Source organism: Nematolebias whitei, chromosome 15 (genome assembly GCF_014905685.2).
Source record: "Nematolebias whitei isolate Nwh7 chromosome 15, NemWhi1, whole genome shotgun sequence".
Classification (NCBI taxonomy): Eukaryota; Metazoa; Chordata; class Actinopteri; order Cyprinodontiformes; family Rivulidae; genus Nematolebias; species Nematolebias whitei.
This window is the reverse complement of record NC_056512.1, coordinates 16807980-16833580: the sequence shown is the minus strand read 5'-3', so window position 1 is coordinate 16833580 and position 25601 is coordinate 16807980. Positions and strand designations below refer to the sequence as shown.

The 25601-nt window shown below is 43.7% G+C and overlaps 1 protein-coding gene across 3 annotated transcripts in view; it reads right to left on the bottom strand.

Annotated features, from left to right (window-relative positions):
- nfixb (nuclear factor I/Xb) overlaps positions 1–25601 on the bottom strand; it is a 210646-nt gene that overhangs the window by 51952 nt on the left and 133093 nt on the right. For all 3 annotated transcript variants that reach the window (XM_037688832.1, XM_037688830.1, XM_037688831.1), the window contains one exon: positions 845–910. In XM_037688832.1, coding sequence (XP_037544760.1) covers positions 845–910 — 66 coding nt within the window. The remainder of the gene's footprint in view (positions 1–844; positions 911–25601) is intronic.

Below are 25601 nucleotides of genomic sequence, written 5' to 3'. Positions count from 1 at the left end.
CGATGTGTCCCATCAGTGTATGAACGTGACAAAGCTCTGATTAATCTCTACAGATTCAGATGATCTTTGTACAGATCTAGTAGAGTTCTGTATGAATGTGTGTGGAGGTAAATGAGGCACAGATTGTGTTGTAAAAGTATCTTGATACGATAGAAAGGAGCTATAGAAGTACAGTCCATTTACCATAAAACATCCATAACATGTTGGAAGTGAAAGAGTAAACTTTCTTTTCCCCACGGCTGTAGATGTTAAATGGAACATATATTGATATTCATGGAATTTACTGGATGGAAAAAGGAATATTACACAGACTAAGTATATAATGTTGGATCCAGGTCTACTGGGTGTGTATAAAGAGCCGAGGCTTCTGGGCTGAGTCGATTTTAAACCCACACCCCTCCTCTAGTCCCACATTTTTTATTTTATTCTTTCTCTCACTGTCCATCACTCTATCTACTCTCTTCTCTTCACCCCATCATCCCTCTTTTTCTTTTCAGGCCCCCCACACCATTTCCCTCCCACTCTCCCCGCCTCACTCTTTTCTCCTGTCCGAGGTTAACCGCAGCGGGGACGGCGCATGAGGTCAGCGCTCAGCTCGGCAGCGACCATGTGGTTCCCATCTTCCAATAACGTCAGTGTGATTTATGAGCGGACTGCCACAACCCGAGCGCAGCCCCCACGCTACAGAACCATCAACTCTCCTTACCATAATAAATGTAGCCTCAAATCTGCTCGAACACACTAACACGCACAGAGAGGCCTCTCTGTACACGTGTGTGCTTTTTACCACCTACAGGTGACCGCATGTTGCATGAGTGTGAATAAATACAATGAGTGAACTCACCATTTGGTGGGGGCTTGACGTCTGTGTCTCCTTGCTGGGTTGAGTTGTCTGATTGTCCGGATTGTTCTAAAACACAAAAGAAAAAAAAGTTTCTGAGCCCGAGTTGTCTAAAACGCTGACAGAGAAGGTGATGGGTGAGAAGCATTCTCACGTTGTTCTTTATTTTGTTGAAATATATTAAGGTTGTCAAAAATATAAATACAACATAGATGATCAAACAATGGATGATGGGTGGATGGACGGACGAACGGACGGACGGACGGACGGACGGACGGACGGACGGACGGACGGACGGACGGACAGACAGACAGACAGACAGACAGACAGACAGATAGATAGATAGGCTGCAATTTGAGGCATCCAGTAGCATTTGCTAATTACACAAAAAATACACATGAAATAATAAAAAAAGCAGAATACACAACTTTGAAAAAGACAAATATGCACAAGGTGGTAGGGAGTACTACATTCATGATTAACCTCTATGTATACAAACATACACATCTAAGCATACATACCATAGATATGCTAGATTAATTATACGTTAGATTAATTATATGTTAGATTAATTATACGTTCGATTAATTATGTCAGTTTAATATGTGACCAGATGGTCATTTAGGAGACTACTGACGCCAGCAGTGCATTTGCTTCATGTATTTCCTGTTTTGTTCTCCACGGGGCCAGCATTCTTGAGAAAAAGTCATTTGCTGACTCAGCTTTAAACTTTAAACGTAAAAACACAATAAAATACCAATACAGTATCGGGTATCTGGCCTGATATCGATACTGGTATTAATATTTGGCCTTGTATTGGGACACTACTAGCTAATGATATTTGTTCCTGTAAATAACCACAAAGTACCACATAAATAATAGTTTCGCACAAAAGTGACAGCAATGCAAAAGTTAAAATAGTGTTTGTATGAACCAGAAATACATTTTTTAGACTGAAGTTGTTTTAAGCCCGGCAGTCCTGTTGCACCTACACAGACATGTGAGCTTGTTCAAAGAGCTATCTACAACAGGTAAGATATTCATTGTTTAAAACATTTCCACAGAAACCACTTCACAGCTGGGATATCCTTTAAAGTCAATTTAAACCGTGCTTCTAATCAATGGTTGTTTTTGTTGCTGTTGAGGGTTTTTAATTTTCCATTCTGAGTGACACTGAAGCGTTTCAACAGCCCTGAAGGCTGCACTCCTTATTCTGTTAAAGACAACTCGTGTTTTAACGCTCACGCTGTCGTCACTGAGTGCATTTACAAAGACCAGTCTTAATTAGAGTGATTTTAATCGTTAACACACACTCAGTGTAGGCCTGCAACAGGGTCTAAAGTGTTATTTTCAAGACATATTTCACTTAATCCAGCCAGCATATGGTTCAGACTGCCTCTAGCGTCTGTTTGACTCAACACAACGTTTTTGTTCTGTTTTACTTCAGTGCCTTTCCCAGGGACATATCGAAATGCAATAAAGACTAAAAGGTGAATGAGTATCTTGTTACATTTCTGTTTCTAGCTGCGACACAAACTGTTTTTCTAAAGGCCTCTGACAGCGTTTGTTAGCTAAAGACCTCTGGGTTTCCGCTGCCGACTTGTAAAGGTCACATTTTTATGTTCTGGGCTTCGTTTGGATTGCACCTCCGGTGTAAATTTACCTCGACGTCTACAGGGGCAGGCAGGCGTACATGGTCAGCAAGTTCTGTTTGGCCCACTAGCTGCCATTCCTCTTCAGATGTGTAACACTGTTGAGTTTTATGGATGGATCATATATGCTGTTGAAGCCAATTACCCCACAGAGCTTCGATTTGAAGAGCGCCTCGAGCCAACGCTTCGTACCAGGGCGAGGCCTCCCTTTCAGCCGCCACTAGGCCCCTCTATCTCCACATCTCCTGAGCCCAAATCAGAGCCCTAATCTTGGGTGGGAGAAGTGAGCTACGTGCCAGCAAACTGCTGCACTATTCACCCCGTCTGCCCGCTGCCAAGACCAGCAAAACAAAGGGAGACGAGAAATCGCCTCATCGTTCAACGGCCAAACAGAAAAGGGAGAATATATACGAGAACGGTTCCCCCCTCGAAACCCTTAGACCTCGTTCTATAGGATTCCAATGGCAGGTCTGTCCCCGCTCGCTCAGCATCTCTCCCACTGTCTCTGATTCTTTGTCGCGATGATGCTCAGTGGAATCCTGGCAGCCATCTTAGTGCTTGGCAGCCATCTTAGCTTTGGCGGTACCCATGCATTCCTGCTAGCTGACGGCATACGTAGACACAAACAGGCTCCCGCTCTTAGCTCAGCTTTTCTCTCGGACACAACCACAGCGGTCCTAAAGATAAAAAGACCTGCGGGGGATCTGGAGAGCCAGTGGAGCGAGGATAAAACCACTACGACGCTTGTCTGCAGCCCGGCGAGAGTCGTTCCGCTCGCTCTGACGACCATCAATCAGTAACCTCAGACCAACTGTAAAGGAAGTGTGCAAATAGTAAAGAGCAAGGATTCACGTCAAGGACGGTGATTCTGGACGAAATTCAGGGAGTAAATGAACAAAATGTATTAACTGATGTTCAACCAAACAAATCTAATGTTCTCTACACATCTCTAGATAAAACCACTCTTACACTTTGTGACAACTCCCAAGCCAAAACTCAGCGCCTCGTTGTCATGACGACAGCGACGGCACAACACACTTAAAGTCCCTAATGATGAGCGGTTGTTGAAGCTCGTGCGTGCGTACGTGTCGTTGTTTGGCCTGGCAATTAGTTGGAATGAAGATAATAATATAGCTCGCTGGCACGGGGTCAACACGTTGTTTTCTTTAAGTATCTCTTGGCACCGAACGGACCGGCAGCCGATCACAAGGCCGACTTTATTACTATATCAGCTGGGTTTTTATTTTCATTTCACCGTCTTAAATCCACTTCTGACTGGGCTCTCAACTGGTTTGCATCTCTTGGCAACGTGTAAAACAATTCAGCTTCACCTGTACTTAAAATCAGAAGAACAAATGAGCCGTGCACTATCTAAGAAAGACTTGAAAGGTATTTTTTTTAAATAAAATTGATTTCTTTAAACTTAAAACTACAAGGATTGATGTAAATATCTTGTTTTACAGCTCTACTCTTGATCAAACGTGAATTTTAAATGTTATAATAAAAAGGGAGACGCAGTGGGGCCAGCCTGTGATGCAGAAACAGATTTGATCGTAACGCTCGTGAAGCATCACTCTACTGTGATCTGTTCTTATTCGTTTTTCTGTGATCCTCATCCCACAGTTTTCAAACTATTTCAATAAATCATAAATCAAAAACTTTAGCTCATTCAAGAGAAGGGTGTTATGACTTCTGGTATTGGTGCAACTTTAGCTTTTTGAAATATTTAGCTTTTTCTGCCACTTTATTTCCTGATAGAAAATGAACTGAGCTCATTTTACCTCCTTCACATCTTCAGATCTGTTTACAACCTTTTACTGCTCCTTTCACATTCTGTCCTGCTTCAGCTTCTTTCAGCTTCCTTTTGCACATTTGAACTTTTTTCAGCTACTTTCAGCTGCTTTTTCAGCTGTTTTGTTCTCGTTTCAGGATCTTTCTGCTAACTAGGTTTTTGTGCTTCTTCAAACTTCTTTCTGCTCCTTTCAGCTTCTTTCTGAAAGTTTAAGCTTTTTCTGCTATTTCAGCTACTTTTTTAAAGCTGTTTATATGCGAATTTAAGCGTTTTTAGCTAATTCCACATTTTTGCACTCATTTAAACTTTTTTCAGTCTAATTAAACAAAAATGCGCTGTCTCCACTTCCATCTTGTAATTTCAGCTTCTTTCTGCATTTTATGTTATTTTTTCGGCTGTTTTTTTTTTTTTTTCTAATTTCAGTTTTTTTCAGATATTTTTTTTTCTACTTTTTGTGCTTATTCCGGCTTCTTTCGTCCTAATAGGGCAAAGTGATCTTTCCACTTTCTTCTGCTAATTTAAGCTTGTTCTACCTTTTCAACTAACCTTTTAGCATTTTAAGCTAATTTCAGCTGTTTTCTGATAAATTCAATTTTTTTCTGGTAATTCCTGCTACTTTCAGCATAATTACATTTTTTCTGATAATTTCATCTTTTTATACTCCTTTCAGCTTATTTCTGCTAGTTACAACTCTTTCAGCTAATAATATATGTTTTATGCAAATTTTTTGCTTTTTCAACTAATTCCACATTTCAGCTTATTTCACTTCTTTCTGGTAGTTTAAGTTCTTTCTGCATTTTCAGCTATTTTTTTGTTGTTGCAAATTTCAGTCTTTTCTAGCCAATTTCCTAAATTTTATGCTAATTTCTGCTTATTTAAATCTAATTCAGTAAATATGTGTTCTTTCTGTTTTGTTCTGATAATTTAGGCTTTTTGTCACCATTTCTACTACCGTTCAGCATTTTTTTTTAGCTAATTTCAGCTGTTTTTCAGGAAGTTCTTCCCCAATAAGCATTCACACTGCATTGTTGCAGGAAATGCAATTTTTCTAGTTATTATAATTATTATTATGAAAAAAGCCTCAAAACTTTGGAGCCTCATATTATGAGGTTCCGTTATTCAAACATGTATTTTAGTGCTAAACTCGTTATTTGTTGTTAAGTAGCAGCAAGCCGTTGTGCTTTACAGACCTGCAACAGATGCATTTTTTAATGTTGTGCAATTTTTTTTGTTTTAATTGAAAAGTTTTGTTGGTATTTTACTCGAGTCTTTTAACAGGAAGAATAAATAAAACAAAATGTGAGAAATGTAAATAATGGAGTATTACAGTAAATACGCTGTCAGACTAAGAACGTCTCAGGAGGACTTCACTTTCTTCTCTTCTTTCAGCCGCTCCTTTCTTCAGGCGTCACCAGTGAACTCGGTCGCACAAGGACATGGCGATTGTCTTGAAGCTGGATGTTCTTCCTGACACAACCACAGCCTCTGTGTGGAGCAGAGAGCTGCCATGTAGGGCGCCCAGATGGTGGGGGCCTTGCTCAAGGGCCCAGAGTGGGGCAAATGATGGAGACAGGTGTGGGTGTTTCACCTTTCCCACCCACATTTTGATGTTGTCGGTCCGGGGGTCGAACCGACAACCTATTGATCACAGGCTCGTCTTCTCTAACCTCTGCTCCACCACTCGCCCCAGGCTAACCCTCACATGAAGTTTGACATGAACTGAAGGTTAAAGGTGTTCATGATGCTTTTTGCTGTCTGTGATCGTCTGTTAGAAAAATATTTCATCTACCTACTGATGCATTTTAATGGAGCTCTCAGGAAGTAACTACTGGACGTACAGCTACAACTTGTTAACTTTTGCAAGTGAATCAATTCAAGATGGCTGCAGTGGCCAGCTGACTTCCGCTGACTCAGTAAATTTAACACTCATCTAAAATGTGCTGTGGCTGTACGCAAAAACTACCCCCAACAAATACTTTGGGTGTCACACAGTGCCCCCAAACTTTACTTAAAATGGCTGTAGTCAGCCCTGTTTGTCTGTTAGCAAAATATCTCCAGAACCAGTTAAGATATCTCAGTAAAACTTTGTAAAAGTAATCACTGAATGTGCATGTACAAGTGTGAAACTTTTAGAGTTGATTCTATTTAAGATGGCCGCTGCAGCTAAATAAAGTGAGTCAACACAGAATTGAGCACAGCTCAGTTTTACAGATATTCAGCTTTAATTAGAAAATAAAAGAAGAAGAAGTTTAAGAACCTCCCACAAAAAGTCATTCTCATATGGCTCCTTCAGTTCTAAGTGCGGGCGACAGCACCCCACCCATCCCACCCCCACCTTCTCACTGACCCTCCACAGGCCAGATGTGGTCTGCAGACCTCATTTTCAACGTGTCTCTGAGAATGGATTCAGAATCATGAAAAATATAAATCAGGGTTAATTTTGGGGTAAAAAGTTAAAGTTGATATTAAAAAACACTTAGGTTTACTGACACATGTTCATGCACAGATAAATACTGTAATACATAAATATGTTGTGTCCTCGTTAATTTACACAGGCAGACGTGTGCACGGAGGGTTTTCTGTGCGTCTACTTCAGTCCTTGGCACAGCTACAAGCGTATAAATACATTTTGTGTGTGCGCTCAAAAGGTGCGTGTTCAGGAGTAATTGCGAGCAGGGAGCATGACGCTCCCAACGAGAGGAGATGCTCCTCTCTCACGCTGAACAATGGAGGAGCCGTGTATTATTATATTATTATATATGCTCTATGGACCACCTGCAGGGACAAATCACTGCCAGCAGGCCTCCCATCCCCGCTAAACCCTTTGTGCTCGCCTACACCGATAACACACGTGTGACACAGGCTGCGACGCACCGAACCACATTTATTAACGCGCACGTTCGCGTGCTTGCACAACGCTACACACAGATACACATGCCTCCGAAGCACAAAAAGCTGCTCACACAAACACACAATGTTCAAATACAGATGAATCACCCTTATCTCCTGCACACAGTCGCCCCATGCCCCCCGGCACACGTCCCGCAAGAGATAACGCAGCACAGACACATGCAGGGCATCAAATACACCGTGCAATCACTCCACACACACACACACACAGACACACACACACACACACACGCACACGCACACGCACACACACACTCACTCACTGTGAATTCATTGTGTTGTCTGATCAATACAGTGAGAGGCACTGCTGATGTACTCCAGGACACACTGACCTCACATTGATCACACTGCAGCTGCAGACAGAGGCTAATAACTCACAGTCGTGCTAATGTGCACACTTACACACTCACTCCGTCCATCTTACACACCAAAACAGCACACTCAAATGAAAACGCAGATACTAAAGTGACGCACTTCAGTGTAAACACACACACCAGAGGAGTTGCCAGTGCCTTAATGAACTCATTTACTGCACGCACACACAAAAGCAAATTGTACATGTTTAGCTCATTTACCGGGGGGAAGGGGTGTTTGTACACCCCAAGTGCACAGGAGCAAACAGGCCTCGTGTGATTTACTGTGCACAAAGAGTGAGGGCTAGCCTGTGAACACCACCACCATCAGTGCAGGAGTGCAGATAAAACTCAACATCTGACGTTAAAACTGACAGCAGCTGAAAGGACACAAGTGTTCTTTGTAAGATCAGCTCAACTAAAACCCAGGATGGTAAAGATGTTTTAGTTTCTCTCCATTGGCTCCCTGTCAAATTCAGAATTTAATTCAAAATCTTACTTCTAACCTACAAAGCTCTCAACATCCTAGCTCCATCTTACATTAGAGATTTTATTGTTCCATATTTTCCTAACAGAGCAGTTTGCTCTCAGACTGCAGGTTTACTTGTGGTTCCTAGAGTTTCCAAAAGCAGAATGGGAGGCAGATCTTTCAGTGATCAGGCTCCTCTCTTGTGGAACCAACTTCCAGTTTCTGTCCATGAGGCTGACACATTGTCCAGTTTTAAGACTGGGCTTCAACTGCTGCAACGGTTGATGACTGCCCTCCAGAACCGGCAGACACAGAACATTCAAAGTTCCCAAACTGAACTATTCTGTAGAGTTCGCTCCGTGCAGGCAGATGGAGGATCAATTTGCAAGTGGGGGGTACTGTTAGGGGTAAATACCTCATATGACAGCACAGCCCCTCTCTTAATCCACCATCCAATAAGAACCACACACTAGTTCTTACAAAGATGAAAGGTGCAGAAAATACATGCAACATCTGTCCAGATGTAGCTAAAATATCTCTGACATGTATGAAGTTACATCAGTATGATCAGCGCGTCGATGCTGGGCTGTTTAATAGATCAAATCTGGAGTCTTTATGAGGTTAATCGTTGTTTACACAACAATAAAATGTTCAGCAAGCAGCAATTAGCTGACGATGATGGAAGGAGTAGACACCTTAAGCTGTTACTTTCTGATGCAGCTCTTTGGAAGTGGAGTTCTGTGCATTATATGTATGCATTACCACGTCTGCAGTCTGAGGAAGTGTTGGAGAGGAACAATATAAGCTACAGCTCTGAAAAAGAAGTTTGGATATCAGTGAAACATGACAAACACATGCCAATCTGTTGCTTTTATGGTACTGGTTTATCGCTCTCCACTGAGAGCCCAAAGGCATGAAAGGCCGCGGACGACGTATTCCTTCAAGGAATGCTGGGACTATAAACTATAGAAGTCGTCAAAGAGCGTATAAGCCTTGTTTACAGCTGCACAGATCTGACGGGCTGTAAAGCTGCAGCCTACAGCTGCTGACCTTTGGACTTGATCTGTCTCCACCCTCCATGTGTCGTGTCATTTAAGGATAGCTCCCCAGACACGGTTCAGTTTGCAGTCAAATGATAGGGGCCACTTCCAGCGACTCCTCGAGAACTCTGTGTACAGATCCACCAGTGTTCTCTTCCTTCTTCGCCTCCCGTCTCGCCTCTACCTCTCTCTTTCTAATGTAACTCTGAGCTTCACAGCCTTTGGTTTCAGATTTCTCCCCGCTTCAGTTCTCTTTCTTCTAACATGAGCGGCAGAGTTCAGGCCTGCAGGTTCAAACCCTGTCATTCCTTCTGGCGTGCGTGGGCACCAGCGAGCTCCGACTCAAGGTTAATGTGGGATTGCATTTGAGGTGTTGCATTCATTCATCTTCAATCCTGTGACAGCGTGCAGCCAGGATTGGACAGCAGCACACGTTATGGACATACAACACTTCCATCACGTCTGCAGACAGAAAGGCAAATAGCGCTTTGTGACACATCTTTAAATGTGTTTTAGGTAAAGTATGTAAATATAGCTGAGCAACTCCTCACTCCACCCGCTCCCTCACCCGTTCAGCAGCCTCTGGATAAAGAAACCGAACATCCTCCCCAATTGGGTTTCGCTTAAGAGGTTTATCGCTATGTTGCTAAACATTCTGACCTTTTTTTTAATCTTTAATGCGCTTAAAATGTTCCAAACCCTCTTAATCCCCACAGCTATCCCACACAGATGTTCACCCGGCTCTTTTATTGGACTTCATTTCATCCTCTTTTTTAACCACCCCACCCCTCCTCCCTTCTTCTCCTCCACCACCTCCTTCCTCCTCTCTAAGGCCCCCTCCCCTCAATTTCTTTGCTTGGAAATTTGTCTTTTTTCCAGTTATTGAGAACGACTCATCGCCTTGTGATCACTGCACCAACAACCTCCTTGTGTGCTTCAATCTCTTACGAGCAAATCTCAACCAGAGCCCGAGCTTTCAGCCAAAGGGGTTCCTAGTAGACTTTGCTGTGTTGGAAGGGTGGGGTGTGTGTATGGGGGGGGGGGTTGCACCGTCCCAGATGAGTGTGACCACATTCAAGCTCAGAGAAATGCACCATATCCTCAGGATATTTCATGGAAGTTTGTTTCATTAGATAATGTACACTTAAGTGTAACAAGATAATAACAGGGACTGGAAGAAAGTTGTGGTTGTTCCTGCTGAGCTGGTCGGACATCTGGAAGAGCCACTTCAGCCTCCATGCACTGACTCATCCACTCCGGTGATTTACTGGGGTTTCCGTCTTACACGCATTCTACAACGCACATTCTATTTGAGCATCTTTGTCCATGGATTAAAGAAAATCTAGAAAATGACTGAAACAAGCTGGGCAGGGGACAGGTGCTGCCCAAAATCCCAATGTAAGTTTTCTTCTCTGAAGACCAGAAATAATTGGGGACTTTCTTCACTAATACTCTAAGTTGACAAAATGCAGGTGCTTCAGTGCATAAACAATAAAAAGAAATGTTAACGCTGCTGGCAGTGGCCCAATAGAGTTGCCATGGTAACCACATGCCTGTGTCTCTTATTCCCTGATGGGAGCCTTAGACATTTTTTTTTTCCTTTCGGCTGCTCCCTTCTTCAAGGGTCGCCACAGAGAACTAACCCGCACTAAGACTTGACAATTGCTTTTACACCGGATGTCCTTCCTGACACAACCACAGCCCTCTGTGTGGAGCAGAGAGCTAACCTTTAACACGAAATATCAGTGTGCAAAAAACCATAAGCAATGTAACAAAAGTCCTGAACCATAAGAGACAGAAGCATCTGGTCATAAGTATTTTTTGGAGATAATGGTTTAAAAGAAGAAAATATGAGCGCAAATACAAAGGGAGTCCATGAGAGGTTTGGCTGTGCGCACTCTTGGAGGAGCTTAAGAAAGATGTCCACACGGAAACACGATTTATGCAAAACAATCCATTTATTTGTGATTTCTAAAAAAAAAAAAACCTTGCAAATACAGAACTGTTCTAAAAAAAACAAAAAAAAAAACCTGTCTTTGTCCACAGTAAAAAGTACCCAAAATGCAACACAGTAGTGGCAATGTGTTTGTGGCGCTGTACTGCTGCCAAAAAATACACCCAAATACACAAGTATTTCTACATGTGTTTCTATGTCGTTTCATTTTCAAAATGTTGCATTTGACTGTGTACATAGAGAGTTATTTCAAGATTTTCTTTTCACAGTGAACTCATTTTCAAAAATACGCTTTGTGTGGATGAAAAGCTAAAACTTTATTAGCTGTTTTGTTTTTTTATTGGTCAGGGTGTGTACAGTTAGATTATTGTAACATGTTTGACTAACATATAGCTGATGAGGTGCATATAGGATTTGTAATTGACAGATAATTTGCAATCCTTGTCCCTTGCTAGGCTTTTCTACCCACCAATACACTGCAATAATAATCAGAACCCATACCTTAAAACGGCATAAAAAAGAAAGCCAAATGAAATGTAAGAAATTATAAAATCTAATTTACAATATTTACAACCTTGTGTTTGCAAAATGTGCTTTGTGTGAAAACATTAGACAGTACATTCAACGTGAAAATAGTTTAAATTCACAACTTTAATCGTGTAAAAACTATCAGAAGACCAGTTCAGTCATGTGAAGTTCAACTTTTTGAGTCATTTAAACGTTGAATTATTCCTGAGCTCTGAAAAGAGCCGGCTTTTCTTTATTGTTTGGCCAAAATCTCATGTATAAGTAAAACTTTTTATATTTTGGGGCAGAATTTGGTTTATGTTGTTCAATTTGCTGCAATCAAAAGTCACACAGCACTTTTCCATCTCAAGAGACGTGTTTCGATGCATTTTTTATGGGTATTTATAAAGATGCATGAGGAGAACCAAATCAGAATCATTCTGCCAAATCATGGCAGAAGCAGAAGAATAAGAGCCAACTGGTAAAAAAAAGGAGATTTAATGCTTTTGCATGGACACTTAATAAATACTAAACACAGAAGCACTGCTTTGGCCAGAATAATGTCTCTAAAATAAGAAAAGGAAAGAACAAAAACAAAAAAATACAAATAAAAGATGCAGAATATCCTGAAGTCATGCGTCGTAGACAAAAAGCTTCTTGTGTCACATCAAAACCCTTTGTTCAGCGACTGGAATGATGGCCCATTTATCGGATCGGCTCGTTTTACCCCACGAATTATGGCCAAATGGAAACGGAAGGAAAAACACCCGGGGTTTTCTGTTTAAAGATGGATTTTCCCTTTGCTATTTCTGGCGCCTTCCTCGGAAGCTTATTTGGCTTCCTTCTCCACACCCTACCTATTAAACCGGCAGCGTCGAAAAAAGCTGGCACTTTCGCCAGCACGGCGGTGGTCGCAACAACATAGCAGTTACGGGCTAACGGGCTCGCAAATTTCTCATCTCCTCCGATGTGTCGGAACGTCTTTCCAAGTCTGCCCAAACCAATCTCCGTGACCACGTTTGGTGGAAAAGTGACAATGGCGCATCTCTGCGCAGTTTACTGAATGTCTGGCATGTAACTCCATGTGACAGCGCAGCACGGGGCGACGTGATTAATTGTGAAACGTGTCTCTGTGCCGTAGTGCCGAAGTGTGAACGTGTGGGCGCGGGCCTATAAATACATCGTTCGGCGGCCATGGATGTGAGATTGTGTCTCGTATATGTTTGTGATTGTGTGCGAAAAAAATTTCTGGAGAGCACATGTTGAGCCACAGTTGGAGATAAGCGTGTAAACATCTGTGACTGACAGGCTGAGCGGCGTGGTGTGGGAGGGAGACGGCGTTCTTTTATTAAAACACATACGTGTGCAGCATCTATAGCAGTTTGTGGGAGGATTTGCATGTGTACACCCCTCCTTCCCTCACCACCAGAACTCTGCCTCGATGTGGGAAAGTTCAATAAACTGAGGGGGAGAATTCTGCGTTGGTTGCACATCTGTGTTTGTGTGTGTGAGCGTGCGGTGCGAGGCCGCCTGGCCCAAACCCCGTGCCAGCAAGGAGCAGGTGTGGGGAGGCAGCCCTGCGTTGCCCGCTGCCCATCTGCGTGGCCGTCTGTGTGCCGCCTGCGCCCTCTCCGTGCCAACGCTGCACAGAGCCGGGGAGCCAGGGGGTGAGAAGGGGGTAAGAAGGGGGCCTAAAGGGAATCAACCATGGGAGAGAGAGGAGGGCAGGGGGTAGAAGGATGGAGGGGGGAGGGGGGGCTGGCTGGCTGCCCATGCCTCCTTTCTCCCTCTGCCCCGTTTCTTTTATCTCTGCCTTTGCTGATGAGCTGTGATGTACAGAGACAGGGTGGGCATGGGAAGGCGAGGAGGGAGGGGGAGTAGGAGACACATGGGGGGGGGGGGGGGGGGGGGGGGGGGGGGGGGGGGGGAGTGAGGGGTTCTCAGGTTGGAAAAGCTGATTTAAGCAAACATTCAAAGCTTTGATCCGTTTTAGAAAACTCCAGTACGTTCAGATTTTAAATTCCCTTTCCACATCTTTGATCATAAACACTGAACAGAAAAAATAAATCAATAAAAATGTACAGAAGGGAGAAGGGGGTGGTGGTGGTGGGGGGGGGGGGGCCATTCCTGCGTAGGGCCCGCAAATGTCACTCTGTTGGCGGGGGGGGGGGGGGGGCGTTAAAAGCGGCCGCAACACATGCTAAAGAAATCGGCGTCTCGTGGAAAGCTGTGGGAAAGATTTCATGGAGAAGGTGAGGGGGAGCGGGGGGAGGGGGGTGAGAGCTGAGATGTGTCCGGCACGTCGAGCTTCACTGAAAATTCCAACCAGAAGATAAAACATCCATGACGCCGAAGACTCAACTCCAAATTCCAACACAAATCTAGAAGCCTTCCTCCATATCTGACGCATCGAGCCTTTGGGTCTTTACATCTCTAGCGCTAACACCCCCCCCCCACCCCCCCCCACCACCACCAACCACACATACGTTTCGCTAATGTTCACACAGCTCTGATGACGTTTATGTTCAGTTTCGTGGAAACTGAAGCAGGAGTTGGACGTATGGAAGAGGCTCTAACTGCAACCAATGAAAGACATGAGCCACACAGCTGCACTCTGACTCTGTGTTATACATGGATCTGTCTGTGTGTGTGTGTGTGTGTGTGGGGGGGGGGGGGACAGAGGGGTCTGGGCACAAGTGGGAATAGTAGATCATGTGATGCCAGCCTCATGCCAAGAAATGGTGTGTGCGTGTGTGTGGGTGGGGGGAGGGAGACGCAGAAGGTGGGTAACAGGCTAAAGTAAAGAAGAGGCATGAAGAGAGAAGTTGGGACAAGAAAAGAGTTGGGGGGTGTGGGGTGAGGAGAAAACTGGGGTGGGGGTCAGTGATGGCGGTGGTTGGATTGTGAGAGCTGTGGGAACGTTTTGCCTCGATGAGAAAGACGTGAGCAGGGAGAATAAAAGGAGAAAGAAAGAGAGACTACTTGGCAGAGCAGGAGAGGAGGGCACAAAAAAGGGGGCACTGGGCAAGGGAGGGGGCACAATCAAAGCCAGTACTGCAGGGGTAGAGGGTGGGGGTCGAGGCAAAGCAAACACACAACATGCCATCGCCAGGCAGTGCCATCAGTCTGCCCACAGGGTAAAGGTGCAACGCTGTCTTCACCGTACCTCCAAATTAAACACGTCATGCAGATACAGGTTGGCTAGACAAACAAGACAAACAGCCACTCCCACTCCCACTCCCACTCAAACACTGGGACAGTTGAGAATTACCAGTTAACCTAACAAGCATGGTTTTGGTTTGTGGAAGGAAACCAGTGTACCCGGAGAAAACCCACTTGGCAAAATTAGTTTAGAATGAACTGCCCGAGCAGTTCAAATGCTCTTCAATAAATCTCTACATGTCATCAATTTCACAGGTTTTTTTTACATAAGCAGCTGGTTGTAGCACTTCCATCGCAATCTCGTGTACTTTTGGCAGGAATATCAGAATAATTCTTACAGAAAAAACATCACTTTCTGTGAAACTGACAGCTTTGAAAGAGATTAAGAAACACAGCGTTCACACGAGGCCCAGTGAAAAATGTGATACTGAAGAAGTTGGAATACAGCAACAGTCCACTTAGACCTCTGACTAGCTGTTAGCTCAACAATCTGGCCAAGTTCATTATTTCTCCAAACTGAGGTCATTCAAAAATTTATCAACTACAGGCAAGATCCAGAGACAAGAACTAGACTTTCAACTGTGTTTAAAGTATTCATGGTGGAAATAACTAGAACGTCACTGGATGAAACAACATTTAGTTACATTGCACAACGACATGTCCGTCTTATTATTCTTTCGGCAGCTCCCTTCTTCAGGGGTCACCACAGTGAACTAACTCATACGAAGACTTGGCGATTGTTTATACACCGAATGCCCTTCCTGACACAACTACAGACCACCGAGCTACCACAGCCCTCTGTGTGGAGCAGAGAGTTGCTATCTAGAGCGCCCGGGCACAATGACATGTCCCATTATTAGTAAATGGCCTGGCAATGTAACCATAGTTATTTTGAATACATATTGTTAGCTCTTCTAAAGATACATCAATCGGACTTTAATGGAGGAAAAATGTGCAGACCTGCTAATTCCAACAATTTGTGATGAAAGGTGGTGTAACACCTGTTAACACACTTAGACTGGATGAAACAAGTTTAATTTTGCTTCGAGTTGGTAGGCAACAGGGGACATCTACGTTTGTTTGCAAGTCAGTGAATACAGTCCATCCAACCATTATCTTTTAGCAGCTTCTTCCTGGGGGGCCAAGATGAGGTAGGGCAGCCGACCTGGGACCAGAAAGTCGCGGTTCACCTGCCAGCCATTCCCACATGTCATGGTGTCTCTGAGCAAGACACCCAACCCCCAATTGCTCACCGGCTGCTTACATATCTGCCCACTGCTCCACCTGGGTGTATCTCATGTGTGATGGGTTAAATGCAGAGACTAACTTTGTCATTGTATGGGAACATACAATGATGACAATCTAGACTTCTCTTCCCCCTTCCCCTTTTTGGGTCACAGGGGTCACTGGTGGCCATGTCCAGCAGTCACTGTGTGAGAATCAGGGGACACCCTGGACAGATCTCCAGTCCATCACAGGGACACATAGAGACAAATGAGAAACAACCATTCACTCTTTCTCTCTCACCTAGGGACAATTTAGAGTTACCCATCAGTCTAACATGCATGTTTTTTGTCTGTGGGAGGAAACTGGAGTACCCGGAGAAAACCCACTCATGCACGGACAGAACATGCAAAGTCCACCCAGAAGGGCTCCTGGGCCGGGATTTGAACCGACGATCTTCTTGTTGAAAGGTGGCAGCTTTACCAACTGGGCCACCATGCCTCTCCAGTCAGTAAAGTTAGGTTGATCATTTTCTACATAGACTATTTGATGGGCAGCATGGTGGCGCAGTTGGTAATGCAGCTGCCTCTCAGCAAGCAGATTACCCTGGTTCAAATCCCGGTCCGGGGACCTTTCTGGGTAGAGTTTGCATGTTCTCTCCGTGCATTCGTAGGTTTTCTCCCTGTACTCTGGTTTCCTCCAACACACCAAAAACATGCATGTTAGCCTGATTGGTAACTCTAAATTGTCTCTAGGTGTGAGGGAGAGAGTGAATGGTTGTTTGTCTCATTTATCTCTATGTGTCCCTGTGATGGACTGGAGACCTGTCCAGGGTGTCTCCCGCCTCTCGCACAGTGACTGCTGGACATGAACACCAGTGACCCCCACAACCCAAAAAGGAAGAAGCAGGCAAAGATATTGGATGTATGGATATAACATATGAGAATATAACTTTGCTGAAAGTTAGATTTCATATTCCTTGTTGGTAAAGTCAACCTAGTAATGTTTAAATGACTGGATGCTAGTCAAGAAAAACAGTTCAAATTACAAAACCCTTTTTTGTTTGCATCTTCATCTCTAGTTACAGAAACTATATTTAGTCTGACAGCCCGAGGCAGAAAACACTGGAGCTTTTTATTTTTTTAGGCTTTGTGAACTAAGCAAATAAATGCTCCCAGAACTATCGAGGGTTTGGAGAACGTGTTTTATGATGGTTGTAAAACTCCACACAAACACATAAAGTGGGCCTGTAAAAATAACGTGTGCTCTGCATAAATGCTCATTTGGACTAATGAATTAGAGGGAGCGATGAATGACCGTGTAAAACTCCACATCCTCCCTGGATCAGGGTGCTGGATGCTTCAAGTGCAACGTGCATGATTTGTGAATTGGTTGTGTATTACTTTTTTTTTCATCGAAGGAAAATAAACTCATGTGGGACTGACACACTCAGCTACATATGCACAGGTGTGTATACATAGAAGCACCTGGGTCTAGAAGCATAAAACTGGACAGTTTTATGACTTTAACTATGAAGAAACATAAAAGCTCAAAATGTACAGGAGCACGTATTACCAGATTTATTAAATGGTGCATATGTTTGGTTCATTTGGTGCAGTTGTGGCTGACTGGTTAGAGCAATTGTCCTCCAATGAGAGAGTTGGTGGTTTGATTCCACCAGCAGTCACATGTTCAAGTGTCTCTGGGCAAGACACTGAACCCCTCATTGCCTCCGATGTGTGTCCCATCAGTGTATGAATGTGACAAAGCTCTGATTATTCTTTGTATAGGTCTAGTAGAGTTCTGTATGAATGGGTAAATGAGGCACAGATTGTGTTGTAAAGAGCTTTGAGTATCTTTATACGATAGAAAGGAGTTATAAGTGCAGTCCATTCACCATTCTTTATAAATCTTACACAATGTGAAATTTTACATACAAACTGGATTTCTGTTTTCTTTCTTTTGCGAGTGGCTCCACTTTGAGGCCCCCTTCACACTTCACCTTTTTGTTCTTCTTCAGGGGTCGCCACAGCAAACTAACTCACACGAAGTCTTGGCAAATATTTTTATGCCATATGTCCTTCCTGACACAACCGCAAACCACCGAGCTACCACAGCCCTCTGTATGGAGCAGAGAGCTGCCATGTAGGGCACCTGGGGGAGCAGATGGTGGGGGTTAATGGTCTTGCTAAAGGACCCCCCCCCCCCCCCCCCCCATTTTGATGTTATCAGTCCAAGGACTCGCTCCGTGCAGGCAGCTGGAGGATCAATTTGCAAGTGGGAGGTACTGTTAGGGGTAAAGACCGGAAGCTTACGGCACCTAATATTACCTGACTGTCTCCCATCCAAGTACAAACCAAGCCCGACCCTGCTTAGCTTCCGGGATGAGGCGAGTTCAGGGTGGTATGGCTGTAAACTGATGATGATTTAAGGAATTAACCATAAGGTGGATGGTCTTTGCAGGGTCTTGGCAAAGTTTTTAGGGGCATGTTAAGAACAATGTGGGCTTCTCATCATACATGATAGCGCTGATAGGTTCATGATAGTTCTAAACATGCATACAACTTCTGTAGCAAGATCGTGATGGTTGATTATCACTGCGGCAGTGGAAGCAATGTATGGAGCTACGGTAACTAGCATTACTGAGTCAGTGTTTGTTTGAATGAGGTCTGTTGATGTTCGTCTCATGTCTAGGCTGCAACTGTGATTGTGAAAAAGTGATTAAACAATGTAGCACAGATATGATGGTAGCAGCATTTTCATGTTCTAGCATTTACTGTAGATGCATTTTGACAAGATGAAAGAGTCACACAAGGGTGGTATATAGAGCCTGGTAGTGGTAACAAAGAGCATCTAGAAAAAAAACAAACGTTTTGGGTGAATTCTTAGATCATAGCAGCATCATGGTTGCTTTCTTACTTAAAAAGGTTTTATAGATTTCCTGGAAGACAGCCACCTCAAAACAGGTCATGGAGATCCTAGCGGGGTCATCATTAGGCATGAAGGGGGCCTTATTCATATATATTTAAAAAAAGACTGTATGAAACTTAAAAAGACAACAGCCATTTTGACAAAAACTTTTCTGCAAAAAGAATACAAAAACAAGACCAACTTGGGCTTTGTAGTCTTTTTTGTTGTTGTTTGTTTTTAGAAACAAAAGAAAACACTGGGTATCAAACCAGGGACAATAATGTGCATCAGTGTGCAGGGGAAGTTAGAAACTGCAACAGAAGTTTTATTATTAAAACATCCATCCATTATCTTTTACCAGCTTCTTCCTTTTTGGGTCACAGGGGTCACTGGTGCCCATATCCAGCAGTCACTGTGCGAGAGGCGGGGCCACCTTGGACAGGTCTCCAGTCCATCACAGGGACACACAGAGACAAACAACCATTCACTCTCTCACTCACACCTAGAGACAATTTAGAGTTACCAGTCAGTCTAACATGCATGTTTTTGGTATGTGGGAGGAAACTGGAGTACCCGGAGAAAACCCATGCAGCACGGAGAGAACATGCAAACTCCACCCAGAAAGGCCCCCGGCCAGGATTCTATCCAGCGACCTTCTTGTTGAGAGGCAACAGCTCTACCATCTGATGCATGAAACATGCATTTGTATATAATGAAGACTCTCAGGTGGAACTTAGAAAACACTTATGTTCAGATTTTCTGATCTCGTGCCAGAAAAATCAAACTAATCTGTAAGTTTTCTTCTCGAGCCACATTAGCAAAGTCTTCTAGTGCCACCTACACACAACCACGACACACGAATGCCGTTATTCATAGTACTCGCAATAAAATGAGATGTTACCGTAAAGACTCATGATTAGAAACAAGAAAAATCTACAAGATATTTTATGATTATGAGGCCTACTTTTGAACCTCAATGATCTAAAAAGATGTCTAAAAGATGTCTAATGTGCAGTCATTGTTTTTAAAATACCATTTTGTGTTGAAATGTTTTATTTCTGACATCAGAACCTCGTGGGAGCTGCTTGCATGTTTCCTACTAAAGTTGTGGGAGGCTTTTCCCAACTAGACTGGATAGGTCCAAAAAAAAAAAAGTGTTTCTGTGACTGGATTAGCCAGATCTGCATACCTACTGTGAGAAATAAATATTTATTCTTTCAGTCAATGCTGAGAGTGATTACGAGGAGGCGGAAGAGGCAGACTGACTGAAAGAGGCCTGAGAAAAACAATCGTCCAAACGAGGGCGCAGATCGAAAGGGAACCTTTGACCACCACTTGTCTGGACCGCCCAGCCACATTTGTCAGTCTGTGTCCCTGCATGAACCCGGGACTTGGGTCAGTGGCTCGGAGCGCAGTTTGCATAGTTTGCTCCCATGCACACACGCACGCACGCACACACACACACTCACTTGAATTAATGAGTCTTACAGTGTTTGTGTGCGTGACCAAGCGTTGGAGCTGTCCTCCGTCTGTGTCAAAGCTGGCTTTATCTCTCAGCCTGATAAGGTGAGTAAACAACCGTCCAGCGCTTCCTGTCTTTGACCTGTTCACTGATAAACACACCAGCCTCTTTCTTTTACCGCTATAACAGACACAGGGCCAGACGATTCATGTCAATCCAAGCCTGAAGCTGCAGCTAAAGGTCTGAAAGTCTAGAAACACAACAAATACCATCTTTAAGGACCACCCTGCACAGACATTGAAAATACGTCAGTATTAGTCGCTTACAATTCTTCCATTTTTGTTACAATCGTTGATTCTGTACGCCTCAAGGAACTTTAGAAAGATCCACTATAACTTCTGTTCACATTGTCATACAGCGCTGACAAAATTAGCAAAAATATGTGAAAGTACGTCTACAACCGATGGGATTATGGCATAACGAGAAAACACGGTCATCTTTGGAGCGCTACACACACTTCACGACAGAAGTAAGAGCTATGTGTCGTCATCATTGTATGTTTCCATACAATGACAAAATTAGTTCTCTGTATTTAACCCATCACACCTGAGATTCACCCAGGTGGAGCAGTGGGCAGCTATGTAAGTGCCCGAGGAGCAATTAGGGATTGGGTGTCTTGCTCAGAGACACCATGACAAGTGGGCATGGTGGGTAGTCGAACTGTGACTTTCTGGTCCCAAGTTGGCTGCCTTACCTCTACACAATCACAGCCCCTAAACATTCAAAGATTAAACACGTCAAAGAAAGTGACTAAACTGGCATTTTGATACATTTAAGGGTTTCTACACAATTACAATTTAAGTTTAACCTTAAAGATTTTACCACAAAATGTTCTTAAGAGTGTGATGTCACGTTAATCTTTAGTCTGTCAAAAAGTTCAACAAAATTTTATAATTCCCATAATTTTTCAAAATTTTTTCAAAATTTTATGTCAAAACTAACTTATTTTTGTCTTATAAAAAAGTTAAATCTTAACTTTTTTAGATTTTTCTACCTGGATTAATGAGCATGCATCAGGTTATTTTTGTCTTCTTTTACCACTTATAGTTTTCTCCCAGCGGTCAGAGCTGATGCATCCAAACACCCATTGACTCCCATTGTATCTAAGCTCAGCTGAACTTTAATGTCTACCCTTCGTTTTTGCCAGTCCATCTCACTAAGGGTGCCCCGAAGTACTATGGATGGATGTTGAAATGTCAGGCTATATACCTTACAATGAACTCTTCAAATATTTTCAAAATTGTTCAAGTTTTTATTGCTCTACAGCCATCAGCAGAATGCAGATTGCTGCAGCAGCCTGGCATACATTAAGCCGTGCACCTACAGTTGCTTTGGACCAATCAGATCAGCAGCACAAGTGCATACACGCCTCATCCAGAGGATTAGCCCAGTTCGGACAGCTTATGGCTTCACTCAGGCTCTCCTGTAAAGCTGATAATTGGAGCTTTATATGTACCATCTATCAATCCATCTATTAACTTATTAACCCAGATAAAAGCTGTAAAACCTTCCTTTTAACCTTTCAACAGAATCAACTCAGTGCAGTGAGATTAAATAGACTAAAATCCATTTAGCCAGAAACATATTTATCTATAGGCATCACCAACCGCAAACAAAGCTCTGTCAAATCTGAGGCACTGAGGGACTGACAGCGGGGGGAAGCAGTAAATAGGATCATTTTGCATTTATGTGAAAACTAAGACCTTGGAGCTTCACTGAAAGAAAAAAAAAAGTGTGTAAAACGTCACCATCGTTGCTGCCCTGTTGTTTACGGCTCCGTGGCTTAAAACAGAGACAAAGTTCACGTCACCGGCTGGGCCAGATGAGCCTGCATCTGTTTGGCCAACATTCAGTAATGAGTTTCACACTGCAGAGACAAACGAGGAAGCAGCAAGATGAAGAAAAGAGAAATAAGAGAAGAATGACGATGATCTGGATGACATGAGAAGAGAGAGTCAGCGGGGGGTGGGGGTGGGGGGTGGGGGAGAGTTGGGACAGTTGAAATGAGAAAAGGAGCCGGTTTAAAGACGAGACATTTTCCACTCCACCTGCGATGCTAGTGTGTTTGAGTGTGCACAGTGGATCTCCTGATGACCCCGAGGAGCCCGAGGGCCCCCCCACCATGGGATCAGTGAGTGGATTCAGGTGAAGAACAGGTGCAGACGCATGTTCTAACACATTTCAACTACACCCTGTGGCTGAAGTGTAGCGATGTGTGTGTGCAGATAAGTTTGTATAAGTTTGAACTCTCTGCGAGATAACGCATGACAACGAGCGTATATTTTATGCACAGCAGGCGAGCAGAGACGCGAGCTAACTCCTCGGATTAACATGTGACAGCCAGTTCTCCAGAACACACCAGGTCCCCAGAGCCGGGTCTATGGTTTGGTCTTCATCTCAGCTGTCACCACGCCTGCTCTGTCTATCTTCTGACTGCTTCACTGGAAAATACACAGCGGTCTACAGTCATAACATAAGGCGCATACACACACACGCACACCCCTAAGAATTTCAGCTCAACAGGCATTCAGAGGAACGCAATTTTGAGTTTATTTTCTATTCAAAGACGAGAAAGTGGGCCTGTGACTGGAAGATTGCTGGTTCAACTCCACGGACTGACAACATCAGGGTGAAACACCCATACCTGCCTTCACCATCATCTGCCCCACTCTGGATCTCTTGAGCAAGGCCCTTAACCCCCATCATCTGCTCCACCAGGTGCCCTAGATGTCAGCTCTCTGCTCCACACAGAGGGCTGTGGTAGCTCGGTGTCTGCAGTGTTTCCCCTAGTTAACTTGCCTCATCAAGGCGCTCATATCTTCTGTGATTTTTGTAGACGGGGGAGACGGCTCAGCATGAGGGAGACGGTCAAAGCGCTACCTCCATAGTCATAGCTTTTTAACTAGTGCATCTGTATTGTGCACCGCTAGCTTAGCGCTACATCAGTACCGGAAGTTGGGGTTTGGTAGGCAGGGCGATCAGTTATGTGGACAGGGCAAGGCGCCCTGCTTGTACATTGATCAGGAAGAACATCTGGCGTGAAAACAATCGCCAAGTCTTCGTGCGAGTTAGTTCGCTGTGGCAACCCCTAACGAAGGGAGCAGCTGAAAGAAGAAGAAAAAAAATGTATTCAAAGAAATTAGAAGGGGTCAAAAAGTTTTAAACACAATGAAGTCAACTCAGAGTTTTGTTCATTTGAAGTTTCTTCATAAACAAAGCACAAGTAGTGAGAAAATGTGTGAGTGGTTGTTTGTTTCTTTGATATTACGATGCTTCTTGGCAATAACGCTTACAACAATGGAAAAAAGACGGTTTATTTCCCGTTAATAGTACAACAGTTGTTAGAAAAATGTTTTTGTTGGTTGCGCAGCAAAGTTGAGAATGTGCATTAGCCCAAGAAAAACTTGCCAAATCTTCTCTTTCGATGACAAGCAACTGATTCTGCTATTAACACATATTTTGGGCTTCTGGTACTCCAGGTGCCTGGGGTACTCAATTCCCATTTAATCAACATTTGCATGTATGTTTGTAAAGAATCACCAGTGTGGCAGATTTATTGTCACTGTGGAGAATATAGAAAACTCCAAGCAGTGATAAACTCAATGAACATGAAGGTATTTTATTCATTAAAATGTACAACCTCCAAGTCTTTAGCTTCTTGTTGAGGTAAAAGCAGCTGATGGATGGACACAGGTGTGAAAGTTCAAGACAAAAGCTGCTGATGTTGTTGGAAAGACTCAATTTAGACAATATTAATACTGAATAAAGAAGAAAGTTGCAGGGAAAAAATAAAACATATTTTATCAGACACATTACCAAAAAATAGTAAGATTAAATTTTGGGGCGGCACAGAAGTGCAGTTGGTAAAGCTGCCACCTCTCAGCAAGAAGGCTGCTGGATTGAATCCCAGCCGGGGCCTTTCTGGGTGGAGTTTGCATGTTCTCTCCGTGCATACGTGGGTTTTCTCCAGGTGCTCCAGTTTCCTCCCACAGACCAAAAACATGCATGTTAGACTGATTGGTAACTCTAAATTGTCCCTAGGTGTGAGTGAGAGAGTGAATGGTTGTTTGTCTCTGTGTCCCTGTGACGGACTGGAGACCTGTCCAGAGTGTCCACCAACTCTCACACAGTGACTGCTGGATGAGCACCAGTGACTCCAATGACTTGAAAAGGAAGAAGCGGGTAAAGATAATAGATGGATGGATGGATGGATGGATGGATGGATGGATGGAAGGATGGATGGATGGATGGATGGATGGATGGATGGATGGATGGATGGATGGATGGATGGAAGGATGGATGGATGGATGGAAGGATGGATGGATGGATGGATGGATGGATGGATGGATGGATGGATGGATGGATGGATGGATGGATGGATGGATGGAAGGATGGATGGATGGAAGGATGGATGGATGGATGGGTGGGCGAATGGATAAAATTTAGTTCTGGCTTTCTGTGAGCCTTTCTGACCCCAAGCGGATGCAGTAATCCCCGTCCATCTGGTACTGAAGCATCTTCTTTAATAAAACGGAGGGGCGGCTGTGGCTGAGTGGTTAGAGCAGTCGTCCTCCAATGCGAGAGTTGGGGGTTCGAATCCACCAGCAGTCATATGCCGAAGTGTCCCTGGGCAAGACACTGAACCCCTCGTTGCCTCCGATGTGTGTCCCGTCAGTGTATGAATGTGATCTAAAGCACTGGTTAGTCTCTTTAGAATGATTTGTTAAATTAGCTTTGTAGAGATCTAGTAGAGTGCTGTATGAATGGGTAAATGAGGACACAGATTGTAGTATAAAGCGCTTTGAGTATCTTGAAATAAGATACAGTAGAAAGGCGCTATATAAGTACAGTCCATTTACCATTTATATACCTCACCTTGTTCCAGTTGTGGACACAACATTCTACACATCTGGACTTGAAGTAGATTGTATTGTGCAACTTTAGGTCACGTGACTCCAACAGCTCCCCAGAAGTGTTTTTATTTCCAGACCCAAATTCGTCCAATAAAAACATCAATAGTAACATATTTATGAAGACTGCTAGTCTTTTGGTTCAAAGCTGTGTTAGACCCTCCACAGTGAAGCTGTGCGCGACTGCAGGAGGGAGGTGGCAACGTGTTTATTTAACTGTGGGCTGTATCTGGCCATCATTATCTCACACTGCAGAAGGAGCGCTGTAAACAGATGCTTGCGGCCCACTCAACTGCAGCACGTCTGGCTGAGGCAACAGAAGTGAGGAAGAGGAGGAGAGGGAGAGCTCTAAAGG